The sequence below is a fragment of the Chlorella variabilis genome (genome assembly GCF_000147415.1).
Source record: "Chlorella variabilis unplaced genomic scaffold CHLNCscaffold_6, whole genome shotgun sequence".
Classification (NCBI taxonomy): Eukaryota; Viridiplantae; Chlorophyta; class Trebouxiophyceae; order Chlorellales; family Chlorellaceae; genus Chlorella; species Chlorella variabilis.
Genome location: NW_005435082.1, coordinates 1,365,618 through 1,377,287, shown reverse-complemented (window position 1 = coordinate 1,377,287; position 11,670 = coordinate 1,365,618). Strand labels below are relative to the sequence as shown.

At 68.4% G+C, this 11,670-nt stretch overlaps 3 protein-coding genes across 3 annotated transcripts in view; all 3 read right to left on the bottom strand.

The window, feature by feature from the left end:
- CHLNCDRAFT_143822 (hypothetical protein) overlaps positions 1-4,767 on the bottom strand; it is a gene marked incomplete at both ends in the record, with an annotated part of 7,574 nt that extends 2,807 nt beyond the window's left edge. The window contains 14 exons of the mRNA XM_005849109.1: positions 43-174; positions 427-516; positions 777-864; positions 1,084-1,201; positions 1,394-1,620; positions 1,822-1,915; positions 2,103-2,170; positions 2,386-2,540; positions 2,784-2,862; positions 2,952-3,161; positions 3,401-3,511; positions 3,797-3,919; positions 4,150-4,205; positions 4,302-4,767. Coding sequence (XP_005849171.1) covers positions 43-174; positions 427-516; positions 777-864; positions 1,084-1,201; positions 1,394-1,620; positions 1,822-1,915; positions 2,103-2,170; positions 2,386-2,540; positions 2,784-2,862; positions 2,952-3,161; positions 3,401-3,511; positions 3,797-3,919; positions 4,150-4,205; positions 4,302-4,767 — 2,017 coding nt within the window. The remainder of the gene's footprint in view (positions 1-42; positions 175-426; positions 517-776; positions 865-1,083; positions 1,202-1,393; positions 1,621-1,821; positions 1,916-2,102; positions 2,171-2,385; positions 2,541-2,783; positions 2,863-2,951; positions 3,162-3,400; positions 3,512-3,796; positions 3,920-4,149; positions 4,206-4,301) is intronic.
- Positions 4,768-5,141: 374 nt separating this feature from the next.
- Positions 5,142-7,013, bottom strand: CHLNCDRAFT_143821 (hypothetical protein; the record flags this gene model as incomplete). The annotated part of the gene is made up of 8 exons (XM_005849108.1): positions 5,142-5,223; positions 5,354-5,541; positions 5,660-5,769; positions 5,920-5,976; positions 6,139-6,200; positions 6,398-6,563; positions 6,705-6,856; positions 7,009-7,013. 8 exons carry the CDS (start codon positions 7,011-7,013, stop codon positions 5,142-5,144), a joined length of 822 nt encoding a protein of 273 aa, XP_005849170.1.
- A 901-nt stretch (positions 7,014-7,914) lies between these two features.
- CHLNCDRAFT_143820 (hypothetical protein) lies at positions 7,915-9,707 on the bottom strand (the record flags this gene model as incomplete). Its single annotated transcript, XM_005849107.1, has 5 exons — positions 7,915-8,136; positions 8,313-8,396; positions 8,616-8,740; positions 8,907-8,994; positions 9,201-9,707. The coding sequence occupies 5 exons, from the start codon at positions 9,705-9,707 to the stop codon at positions 7,915-7,917; spliced, it is 1,026 nt and encodes a 341-aa protein (XP_005849169.1).
- Between the last annotated feature and the right edge of the window lie 1,963 nt (positions 9,708-11,670).

Below are 11,670 nucleotides of genomic sequence, written 5' to 3'. Positions count from 1 at the left end.
ACAACAACACCAAACAGCACAACACCAAACAACACCAAACACCACAGCCCCACACAGCCACCTGCAGGCTGGGCAGGCAGGCGGGTATGGCGGCCAGCGCCTCCAGCAGCTCCCGCGCATCCACAGACAGCAGCGGGTCAGCCACATTCGCCACCCAGGCATTCAGGGCAGGCTCTGCACGGCACGGCAGGGGCGGCGAGGCCGCGGCGGCGGGGGTGGTGGGTAGGCGTTGGTTGGGTGTGCGGGGTGCGGGGCGGTGGGGTGCGGGGCGGTGGGGTGCATGGCAGCAGCAAGGTGGATGGGTGGGCGAGGGTGAGGAAGGACGGGCCGCGGCAGGCTGGCTACGTTCCTGTTCCGCCCTCCACCCACCCACCCTCACCCCAGGACCCACACCCTCCTTCTCCGCCCACCCACCCACCCACCAACCTGAGATGTGTGGCTCCCACTGCGCCGCCGCCTCGGGGGCCGCCTTGAGCGCCGCCGTCAGCGTCTCCAGCACCAGGTGCAGGATCTCGTCTGTGGGCGTGGTGAGATGGTGGTGGTGGTGTGGTGTGCGCGCAGTGTGCGAGCGGTTTCAGGGCAGGAGGCAGGGGCGCCGGGGGAGGGCAGGGGAGGAGGGTGGGGTGAGAAGGCAGCGGGGCGGTGCATGCAGGGAGATGGTGGGCGCCCAATGTGCACGCATGCATGCGTGCTGTGCAGCGCCTGCGCCGGCACCTGCGCTGCCAGCCCTCCGTGCTGCCAGCCCGCCGTGCTGCCAGCCCACCGCCCTAACCCACCTGACGAGCTGGCCAGCATCCGGCACAGCCCCGCAAACATCGGCTGCGCCACCGCCGCCAGCTCCTCGCGCTTGCACGTCTGGCACAGCTGCGGCACACAGAAGGGGGCGGGGTGGCGGGGGTGCTTGTGTGTGTGGTGGTGGTGGTGGTGGTGGGGTGCGTGGGAGCAGCCTGGCGTGGCGATGATGGGCAGGCATGGCAGCAGCACGGCAGACAGCTGCAGGCCCACAAACGGTCTCCAGCAGCCTGCTGCTCTCCCGCTGCACCAAGCACCGGCGAAAGCACCGCCGCCGCAGCCCCGCCTCACCCGCGCCAGCGCGCGGCACGCGCCAATCTGCACCGCCGGCGGGCTGCCGGGGGCCAGCCCCGCCACCGCCGCCTGCATGTAGGCGGCGCGATGCTGCGGCGGAATGGCGGGAGCCAGCCTGCGGCGGGCAGGCGGGAGGGGAGGGCATGGAGCCCGTAAATGAACTCACGAGCAAGAAAGTGTTGCCCCTGCTCGCCCGTCGCCGCCCCTCCCTCCCTCCCTCCCTCCCTCTCCCATGTGCCACCTGATGCCACCCCCACTGGTCCCCAGCGCCTCGCCCGTCCCGAGCCACGCCCCCCCGCCGCCACACCTGGCCGTCACCCACAGCGCCCGGCCGATGAGGAAGGGCGGGGCGGTGGGCACCAGGTCCTCTGCCAGGACGCTGCCCATCAGGCCCCCCACATCCAGAGCCAGCGCGCCGCCGCCCACCGCCGACAGCTCGATCAGTGCGTCGCTGACGGTGCCCACAGCAAACAGTGCGGCCTCCCGCAGCCGCCACCAGTCCTCGCGGCCCGCCGCCTTGTTGGCCGCCGCCTCCTGCGCCGGCAGCGTGGTGCGGGTGGGCGGGATGGGGTGTGCAGCGCCACTCCGCGCACCTCCCACCAGCCCGCATCCCCTCACAAATCACGTCCCACCGCATCTGCTAACAACGGATACTTGGGGTCCCAAGCTCCACCCCCAGCCGCCCCACTCCACTCCCACCCAGCCGCCCCACTCCACTCCGCAGCCCCACCCCACCTGCAGCCGCGCCTGCACGGCCGCCGCCAGCGGCGCCACCACCTCGCCGTCAAATGCCTCAAACAGCTCATCCAGCAGCATCTCGCCCGCAGCCCTGCAGGCCCAGGCGAGGAGGCAGGCAGGCAGGCAGGCAGGTGTGCACACCCAGCCCTAAACTCTACACCCCCCGACCCCAACCCAATACATCTCTCGTAGCGCAGCCCCACCTCTCACATGGTTCTGACACACAATTCCAATCACTCAGAGGGTTCATTTGTTTATTTACCGATCAACACACGCACCTGACTGTGGAGAAGTCATCCTCCTCGTCGGCCACATACTGGTTGGGGTCGTCGCCCCACCGCCCCACCTGCACCACACCACTCACCACGCCTGTCAGCCTGCCCAGCCTGCCCAGCCTCCGGAGCGGCCAAACGGAGTCGGCTCCGCTCCTGGCACTGCGCCCGCCGGAGCGGACACAGCCGGCCGGGCGGGGTGAGCAGCCCAGCCGGCTGGGCTGGCTGGACAGACGTGAGCCCAGGCCGACTAAGAAGCTGCCCCACCCCACCGCCACCCCACCCCCACCTGCGCCTCCGTCATCTGCATGTAGCCCAGGGTCAGGTGCGCCAGCTGGTGCAGCGAGGCGCGCAGCATGGCCTGGTACCGCTGGTTTCCCACCAGCGCCAGCACCAGCTCCACCAGCTGGCTGATGAGCGCGCTGAAGTCGACGGCATCGCCCTCTGCAAGGGGGCAGACGCAGGAGCAGGAGGAAAGGAGAAAAGAAAGGAAATGAAAGAGAGGGGTGGTGGCGGCGCGGGGGTGTCAGCGGCTGACATGCGTGTTCAGGTGTGTTGAGGATGTGTGCTGGAGGCATTGGCGAGGGTCGCGCACAAAGCTTGGCGGGCTTGTGATCACTCAGCGAAATGCCCCGTGCAGCATGCGCGGTGCATTATTTTGGCGGGGGGGCGACACGCGGCACCCACCCGAGTCCACGCCTCCCTCGGCGCCCTCCTCGCTGGCCACCACCAGCTCGCAGTACAGCGGCAGGCTGGTGGAGTACATCTGCGGTACAGGCAGTACAAGGCAGCTTGGCAAGTCGCTGGGGAGCAGAGAACCGACAGGGTGCTGCTCTACAGGCACTCAGCTGCCACATGATCGCCGCACGGCCCGAGCAGCATGCACGGGTGGCCGCCAGCAGCGGCAGCGGGCTGCGTCCCGCTGCTTGTGGCCCGGGACGCGCTCGCCTGCCAGGCCGCGGTCAGCGCGGGGCCGATGTGTGGCGCCGCCAGCTTGGAGAAGCCAGTGACCATGAGCATGAGGCACTTGAGGCACTCCATGGCCACACCCCATGAGGCGGTATCCTGCAGGCAGGCGGGCACAGGCAGTCGTAGGCAGGCATAGGCGGGCGTAGGCGGGCGCAGGCGGGCATGAGTTCAGGGGAGGGTGGAGGTGAGACCCGTGGCAACCCGCGCATGTAGCGTGTTGCGCGGCGGTGGCCACGGGGGTGGTGGTGGTGGTGTGTGCGGCGGTGAGCGCCTGTGTCAGCGTGTGGTGGTCCTGCCGGTACCGCAGGCAGCTGGGGCAGCAGCTCCCGACTCACGTGCGGGTCCAGCGGCCTGCCCAGCAGCCGCCCAAACTCGGCCAGCCAGCCGGGCAGGATGGAGGCCAGCAGCGCCTTGACCTGCGCCAGGGTGGAGCCGCTGGACAGCTCCTGCAGGGAGGGAAGGAAGAAAGAAAGTCGACCAGGCAGTCGGGCAGGTTGGCAGGAGTTTCAGGTGCAGCCGCACGCAGGCAGGGCGCAGCGCTGGGCACCGCGTCACGAGCCCCGCCGCCACGCTGCCGAGCCAATGCTCGCCCTGCCGAGCCAATGCTGGATCCCACAGCACAGCCATTCCCGTAGAAGAGCAGCGGGAGCCGCCCTCCACAGGCACCACCACCTCCTCCACCACCATCAAGAGCAGCAGCAGGAGCAGCAGCAGCAGGCGGGCGTCCCCACCTGCAGCACCTCCAGGATTGTGTGCAGGATGGAGAGGGCCTTGCGCTGCAGCGGGGCGCCGTACGCGTCGCTGCGCAGGATGGCCAGCAGCTCGGGGAGCAGGGCGGGGGCGATGGCCATGATCTGGCAGGGCGGGGGCAGGCAGGGGTAAGGGTGCGTGCAGGATGCGTTGACATCATGTGATGCCGACACGTTTGGGGGAAGTGCGTGCGGGGACAGTGTGTGCGGGGCAAGGTGATGGGTAGGCTCAGTGCAGGGTGAGCCGCGGGCGCAGGGCACAGGCTGTCGGGCCGCTGCTTGCCTGCCTCTCGCTGCCCGCCTGCCTGCCTGCCTGCCACCACAGCGGCACGCACCTGCTCGTCGCCCTGCTCGTCGACAAACATCGCCAGGCAGCGCACGGAGCCGCTGACTGCAGGCAGCGCAGCAGGGGGTCCAGGGATGGAAGGGGAGAGCTGCGCTCGCAGCCGCGGCGCAGGGGGCCCCCGGCAAGCGCCCCAACACCCACCGAGGTTGGCGTTCTTCTTGGCTGCGATGGCTTGCACGAGGCCCGGGATGAGGGTGGGCCACTGCTGCGGGCAGTCCCAGCGCGCGATGGCAGCCACCGCCATGGCCACCGCCGTCCGCACCAGACTGCTCTCGTCGCCCAGGCCCGTGGGCAGCTGCTCTCTCACCGCCTCCTTCTCCTCAGGCCCCACCGCGGGCCCCTTGTACTGAGGCGACTCGGGCGTCCAGTGCTCGCGCACCAGCTTCTTCAGCACGGTGGCTGCCAGCTGGCGCAGCCCCGGCGGCACCTCGCCCCCCGCCGCCAGCAGAACCGCGGTCAGCGCGGCGGCGTAGCCGGGGCTGGAGCCGGCGCCCTCCAGCGCCGCCTCGGCCTGCTGCCGGGTGGCAGCATCGGCGCTCAGGGAGGCTTGCAGCAGCTGCAGCAGCTGGGAGACCTGCTCGGGAGCAGCCAGGCCCGGCGCTGCCATCGCAGCGGACTCTGAATCACACCGGTCTGCAGACCAAATGGTGGGGTCCCAGAGAAGGACTGGCGCTGCTACCGATGGCCTTAGGGACGCTGTGGGTGCGCGCGATCGCAAACCCCCACACAAAACCTCACAAAATTGTGAGGTGGGCTCCCTGCCCTGTGCCGCGGTTCGAACCTGGTGCAGCGAATTGCGGATGGGCCGGCAGATGCGGGGTTCCAGCCGTTGGGTAGGTACTGCAGCAGTACGCCACCGCCCATCCAGGCTTCAGCTCGCCTAGTGCCTCGCTTGCCCCCACCCATGTTTCAAGTAAGTGGAGTTACAATACACAGAAGCAGGGGGGTGGCATGGCATGCTGGTTGCTACAGCTGGTCCTGCTACGCCACTCGGGGCGGCAAGAGCGGCTGGCCCTTGACCAGGGCGCAAGCCTCGCTCATGCAGTCGAGGTTGGCCACATCCCTGCAGGTGGCAAGCCGCAGGCATTCAGTTCAATCATGGCATCAGAACGATCGCAGGTCCGTGCATGATGAGAAACGAAGGCTGGCACCTTGCCAGGATACAGCCAGCGCCTCCGCATGCCCGCTCTCACCTGAACTGAGAGTGCACCGCCTGGTTGTGGCACCAGGCCAGACTGCGCGGCTCGTAGTCGCGCAGCGCATACGAGTGGCAGTTGAGCAGGTGCAGCAGGTGGCCGAACAGCGGCACCGGCAGGGAGGGCACCGCTGGGGCCGGCACCGCTTGCAGGGCGTTGGGCAGCTTCCAATGGTCGTGCAGGTCCTGCATGCAGCCCCAGCAAATTACACCAAAAAGGAGGAGAAGGTCAGCTGCAGCCCAGCACATCACACCAGCGCCAGCCCTCCATGCCGACCCCAGCACTGGGCAGTACACTGTGCACCTCTATGATGTACACGCCCCCCGGCTTGAGAGCGCTCCACAGCCCCTCCAGCGTCGCCTGCTGGTGCTCCGGCACGTGGCTGCCGTCGTCCACAATCATGTCAAAGCCGCCTGCAGCGGGCAGGGGCAGGGTCCGGGGGATGGGGGGCATGCTTTCACGTAGGCAGGGGGGTGGTGCAGTCCCGGCGGGAGGAGCAGGAGAGAGTGGGGACTAGAAGGGTGTGGGCCACAGCCGCATGGCAAGCGGCAAAGGGACCTCACCAAAGGATGCAGCATCGGCCTTGATTCGTTGCAGCAGCGCCACATCATCCTGAGACCCTGATGGGCAGTATACGAGGGCCCAGGCAGGAGCGGGAATGGGGAGCGTCAGTGCCAGGTGGTCAGGTGTTGGCGAAGGAGGCGAGCGGGCACGCCGCTGCTGTTGCCATGCGCAGGCTCGTATCAGCGCAGGCTCAGCCTGCCAGCGAGCACCACAGTTACCTATGTAGAGCCTGCCGCCCCCTTGCTGCTCGATGCTGTCCTTCCATTTGATTGCACACTTGCTGCATGGGGAGGAGTGAAGCAGGAACCCTGCTGACACTTGGCCTGCCTCTGGCCCCACCCTGGCAGCCGCAATGCATGCAAGCTGCACAGATACCAACCGGGCCGCACTTCGCGGCAAAGCGTGCACTGCAGTACACTGCAGCACGCTTGGCCCCACTCCCACACCATCCACCCACAGCTGCCCCCCATGACTCACGCGGCGTACTCCACAAAGCTGATGCGGCTGCAGGGCAGGTAGGCTCGCCAGAGGCGCAGGCTGGCGCCGGCGCCGTACCCCATGTCGCAGCCCAGCCCTATCTCCAGGATGTTGAGCTGGTGGAAGCGGGCGTGCGCCAAATAGCGAGTGTAAAGATAGTGGTAGGCTGCGTGAGGGAGGAAGGTGGGCGTGTGCCAATGTTGGGGCCAACCAGAGGGTGGTCATGGAGTGGGGACACGGCAGCAATGGCTGGGCGGCAGGCTGAAGCATTGGTCACGAGGACCAGCAGGCGGAAGACGAGGCTCACAGTGAGTGGTCACTTTGTCGGTGCCTGTGGCCTGTGCCATGCGCAGAAAGGCGCCGTCCCGTGCCGCTGTCACTGGCGAGGCAAATGTCTGGTTGAAGGGATTCTCCTTGATGGCGCCCGGCCCCAGCTGAGCAGAATACTCCTCCCCTAGCCTGCAACAGCACGCAGGCCGCAGCGGCAGGGCTGAAAGAGTGGGTGCTTGGCCGCTGGGGGCAGCCGCTGCGTCGGCGCAGGTTACTGGGCCCCCTGTTCTACGCCCCGCATGCAATGAATGCATCAGTCTGCAAGGCGGGGGCCCTGTCACCTCATGCATTCTGTGGGGTCGAGCGCTGACAATTGCGCCACTGCTGCTGCTGCCGCTTTGGGCGTATCTTCGCTATACAGGCGCCAGCTGGTGACTGCCTTGTTACCCTCCTCCTCGTCTGCTATCGCGCCTGCTGGGCTGTGCCCTGTCCTTCCCACCACTGCCTCTCTCGCCAGCAGGGCACGCTGGCGGCATTCGCCGCCTCCGCTGTGCAGCCACCGCTCATGGTAGGCCCCAGCCACAAAGGCCTACATCATTTGCACCAGCTTAGCATGCGGAATGTGGTTCCTATAGTAGGAAACAGGGGCTGTCCACCCGCCATGAGAAAAGGCGGCGGCACCACCCCAACCGCCGGCAGGAGCCGAAGTCGGCTGCCACTCCGACAGCAACCGCCGCGCGCTCCCATGTCCTTTATTATCAGATGCCACGGGGACACGTGCTGCTCGGTGTCCGCGCAACCTCCATGGGGCAGTTGCGACATGCCTGGCCCTGCTTGTATGCCGCTCAGCTGCCACTCACCACTGCGAGACTGAAAATGAACACCGGTGCCCGGCCGGTGGTGCCTACGCCCCTACAGGAGCCTGAAGTCATATCTGCCCAGCGCTGTGGGAGACAGGGCAAAGGGGCTCGGGGTGGTTCCAAGGGACCGTTACGCGGCTACAATGTTTTCCAAGGCTCTAGGAGGCCCCCGGAGCCTCCGTGCTGCTGCGTGCTGTGTGCCTTGCTGGAGCCCGATGACGGCACTGCCGCCGCCGCAGTGCCTGTCCGTTTCTGCTGCATCCACTTGCACATGCACATTTACAATGTAGGGGACCTTGCTACGGTCAACAGAGTGGCAGCCCAAAACACATTATCCGTCTATCTGTATGCGCCAAGGCTGCGCAGGCGCCCGGCCGCCGCCCCCTGCTACTCCTCCTCGCCGCCCTCGCCCTGCCCCTCAAGCTGCGCCCCCTCCCCCTCGGCGCTGTACCCGCTGCGTAGCGTCAGCACGTCCCGCTGCGTCACCCCAAACACCTTGCCCAGGTCCACGCCGCTGGCGGCCTCAGCCGACAGCAGCGCCCGCGACTCGGTCAGCGACAGCAGCTTCATGAACAAGTTGCGGGCAGAGGCCTTGCGCTCGATGCCCGCCTGCGCAGGGGGCGGGGGCAGGGCGCCGCGGTGAGGCGGGCGGGCAAGGGGCCGCCTGGCGGGCGGGCGGGGCCTGGCTGCGGCAGGCAACACAGCCACCGCTGCCGGCACCCCGCCCCGGCCGTCCCCTCGCTGCTACCCGAGGCCGCGGCTGCCCGTGTGGGGTGCGGCCCCACCTGGCTCATGCCCTCCAAGTTGACCATCACAGTGCCGTACTTCTCATACACCCGCTCCGCACGCTCGCGCAGCGCGGCGGCCACCTGCTCGCAGGCGCAGGCAGGCAGCGCAGGGCGGGGCGCGCACGGCACGGAAGCTGAGAGGCTGCGGGCGGCGGCAACCGCGGCCTGCTGCTGCTGCCGGCCCACGCGCCCATCCTCCCCCCAGTGTCACACCACCGCCTCACTGCCCCTGATGCCGTGGTGGAACCCCAACCACCACCACCACCACCGCCACCACCGCCGCCGCCCGCCCCGCCCCACCTCCTCGTCGCTCAGCCCCAGCGCCGCCTTGAGGGCCACCAGGTCGTCCAGGGCGCCCTCGTCAAACTGGCGCTCCCGCAGCAGGAACCAGAGGTACTTGCGGAACACCTCCACGCTGGTGAAGCCTGCAGGGGAGGCAGGGGCGGTACGTGTGTGGCTGGCAGCGGTACATGCACGGCAATGGTGCGTGTGTGCAAAGGTGTGCGTGCGTGTGAGCATGTGAGGTGGTGGCAGGTACGCGAGGAGGTCAGTAGCCATGCATGCAGCAGAGGTGGTCCCCACGGCGCCCACCTGTCTGCAGCTTGAGCAGGCGGAAGGAGCCGGCGCTCATGGCCTCGCGGTTGCCGGGCAGGTACTTGCCGATTGTGTCCACCACCATCTGAGGAGGGGTGGGGTTGTGGGGCAGCAGGGACGTGGGCGGAAGGCAGGCGCGAGGTGCAGGGGCTGGGGAGGGTGCTGGCAGCCAGCCGGCCTCGGCCAGGGCGGCTGTAGCGATGCTGCGCCCCGTGTGCGTGCGACGGCTGCCTGTGAATGCCGGGCACCTGCCAGCCGGCCCTGCCCGCCAGCCCCACCGTCGACCCCCACCTTGTTTTTGTTGATGACCTTGCTGCGCTTGTGCTGAGGGTCTCGAGACATGCGGAACAGTGTGATGAGCAGCGTGGTGCCGAGGAAGGCAGCCGCCGCCATGCCGCCGATGCGCGCCGCCGGGTGCTGCAGGATGAGGCCTAGGGGCGCGCCGCCGGGGGCGGGCTGGGCGGGCGGCGGCACCGCCTGCCGCGCCGCCACCGCCTGCTGCTCTGCGGCTGCGCTGGCGCCGTAGGATGCGTCCGACTCGGCTGCTGCCACCTGGACGTACTCCTCCGCCTCCTGTGCTGCAGTGTGTGGCACCGCAGGGGCCACGACGAGTTGCTGCTCCGCCGGTGCCGCCGCAGGCGGCGGCGGCGGCGGCGCTGCTGCTGCCTCGCCGGTGTGGCCCTGCTGCGCGCGCACTACCGCCAGAGCTCGTCTGGTACTGCATTGGCGGGCCCGCAGGGGCGCTGCCAGCCTGCAGGCGGAGGGCTGCACCCCAAGCATGCTGCTGGCGACGCGCATTGCGGGTGCTAGAGTCCTGGAAGCACCCTGATAACTTGTGAATATGTATGCAGGCGCAGGGCCCTGCAGGGGGCACCTCATGAGGCCTCATCTTGCTGGCTATGGCTTTCTACAGCTGTCCCGCCTGCTGGGCTGCTCTGCGCAGCTTGAGCAAACTTTATAGCCTTCATTGCTGCGCGATGCCGACATCTTTATTGTCTCAGTAGATTGCAGCCCCAGGGCCGAAGCCATCGCGTCTTGCCGGGCAGACACCACAGCGGTAGCCCTCCACCCTTTGCTGCTGCACCGCAACCGCGCCTCCCTGACTGCCGGGCGCACCCAGGAACCGCCCCCATGGCGCGCACTCGGCTGCAAGCCAGCCGCAGCCGGCGGGCGGCGGGCAGCGGCAACACTCTCGACCGCCTCGTGACGCGCCTCGCTGCCCTGCTGTCGCGGCTGAACAACCCCGCTGACCTGGCAGCTCAGCTGGCGGTGGCGGCGGTGCTGCTGGTGGCCGAGGCCGCGCTGTGCCTGCTCATCATCCGCAAAGTGCCCTGTGAGCCTGCTGGTCTGCTGGCCGCACGCAATTCTTGCCTCCACTATCTCGATGTGCTGGCCTGCTCTTTCCTTGGCGGCGGTGGGCAGGAGGGCAACCCACGGTGCCCGCTGCTGCCTGCCCTGCCTGCCCTGACCCCCGTGCGCTGCAGACACAGAGATAGACTGGGTGGCTTACATGCAGGAGGTGGCTGGATACCGCCAGGTCAGCCGGCGGCAGGGCTGCAGCTCGCTGGAGCACATTGGTACAGCCTGCCAGAGTGCACCCTACACCAGAGGCTGCACACGCTGGGCTGGGCTGTCAATGGGGGCGGGCAGGCCTCCAGGGACTGCAGTGGCTCGACATATCGTGACACAGGCCGACACAGCTACACAGCTCTGCACAGGCCGACGAGCCTTGCTGCCTGTGCTGCCCGCCCTGCCCTGCGCTGCAGGGCGAGCTGGACTATGCCAAGCTGCAGGGCGACACCGGGCCGCTGGTGTACCCGGCCGGCTTTGTCTACCTCTTTGCCTGGCTGCAGCGCGTCACGGGCGGCAGCGTGGTGGTGGGGCAGGTGGGGCGGGCTGTGATGCTGCCTGTGCACACCACACGCTTGTGGTGGTGGTGGTGGACAGCTGCGTGGTGTGTGCGGGCCAGCGCGTGCCTCGGTGGATGCCCGCCCACCGCCCGTCCCGCCCCCTCCCCCCGCAGTACATCTTTGCCGCCCTCTACCTGGCCACCCAGGCCGCCGCCATGGCCCTCTACATCCGCGCCGCCAGCCTGCCGCCCTGGAGCCTGGCGCTGCTGTGCGCCTCGCGCCGCCTCCACTCCATCTTTGTGCTGCGCCTGTTCAACGACTGCTGGGCGATGGCGGCGGCATACCTGGCCACGCTGGCGCTGCAGGCAAGGCGCCCCTGCCCCCGCCTGCCCACCAGCCTGCCTGCCTTGCCCCCCGCCCCCCTCTGCAGCTTGGGGGAGGGTCATTTGCTGCGGTGACGGGCCAACAGCTGCCGGCCCCGCCGCCCATGCCGCTCGCGTGCGGCACAGCCTGCTCTGCGGCGGTGCCTAGCCTGCCCTCGTGCCCTCCACCCGCCCGGCCTCACCCTCCCCTCTACCGCCTCGCCTCTCCACCCTTTTGAGGGCAGAGCCGGCGCTGGGTGGTGGCCGTAGTGCTGTACAGCCTGGCGGTATCTGTCAAGATGAATGTACTGCTCATGGCGCCCGGGGTGCTGGCGGTACTGCTCAAGGCAAGGCGGGAGATGCTTGGGGGTGGCTGGAACCTACCAGAGGCGTGCGTGATTGGGTGCAGCGAAGGCGTGGGCGGGGCAAGCCAGGAGGAGGGGGTGGGGCAGGAGCGGTTGGGGCAGAGGGGCATCATGGCAGCTGTCAGCAGCCACTTCCGCCTGCGCCTCCTGCAGGATTGCGCAGCGCAGCTCACCCGTGCCTCGG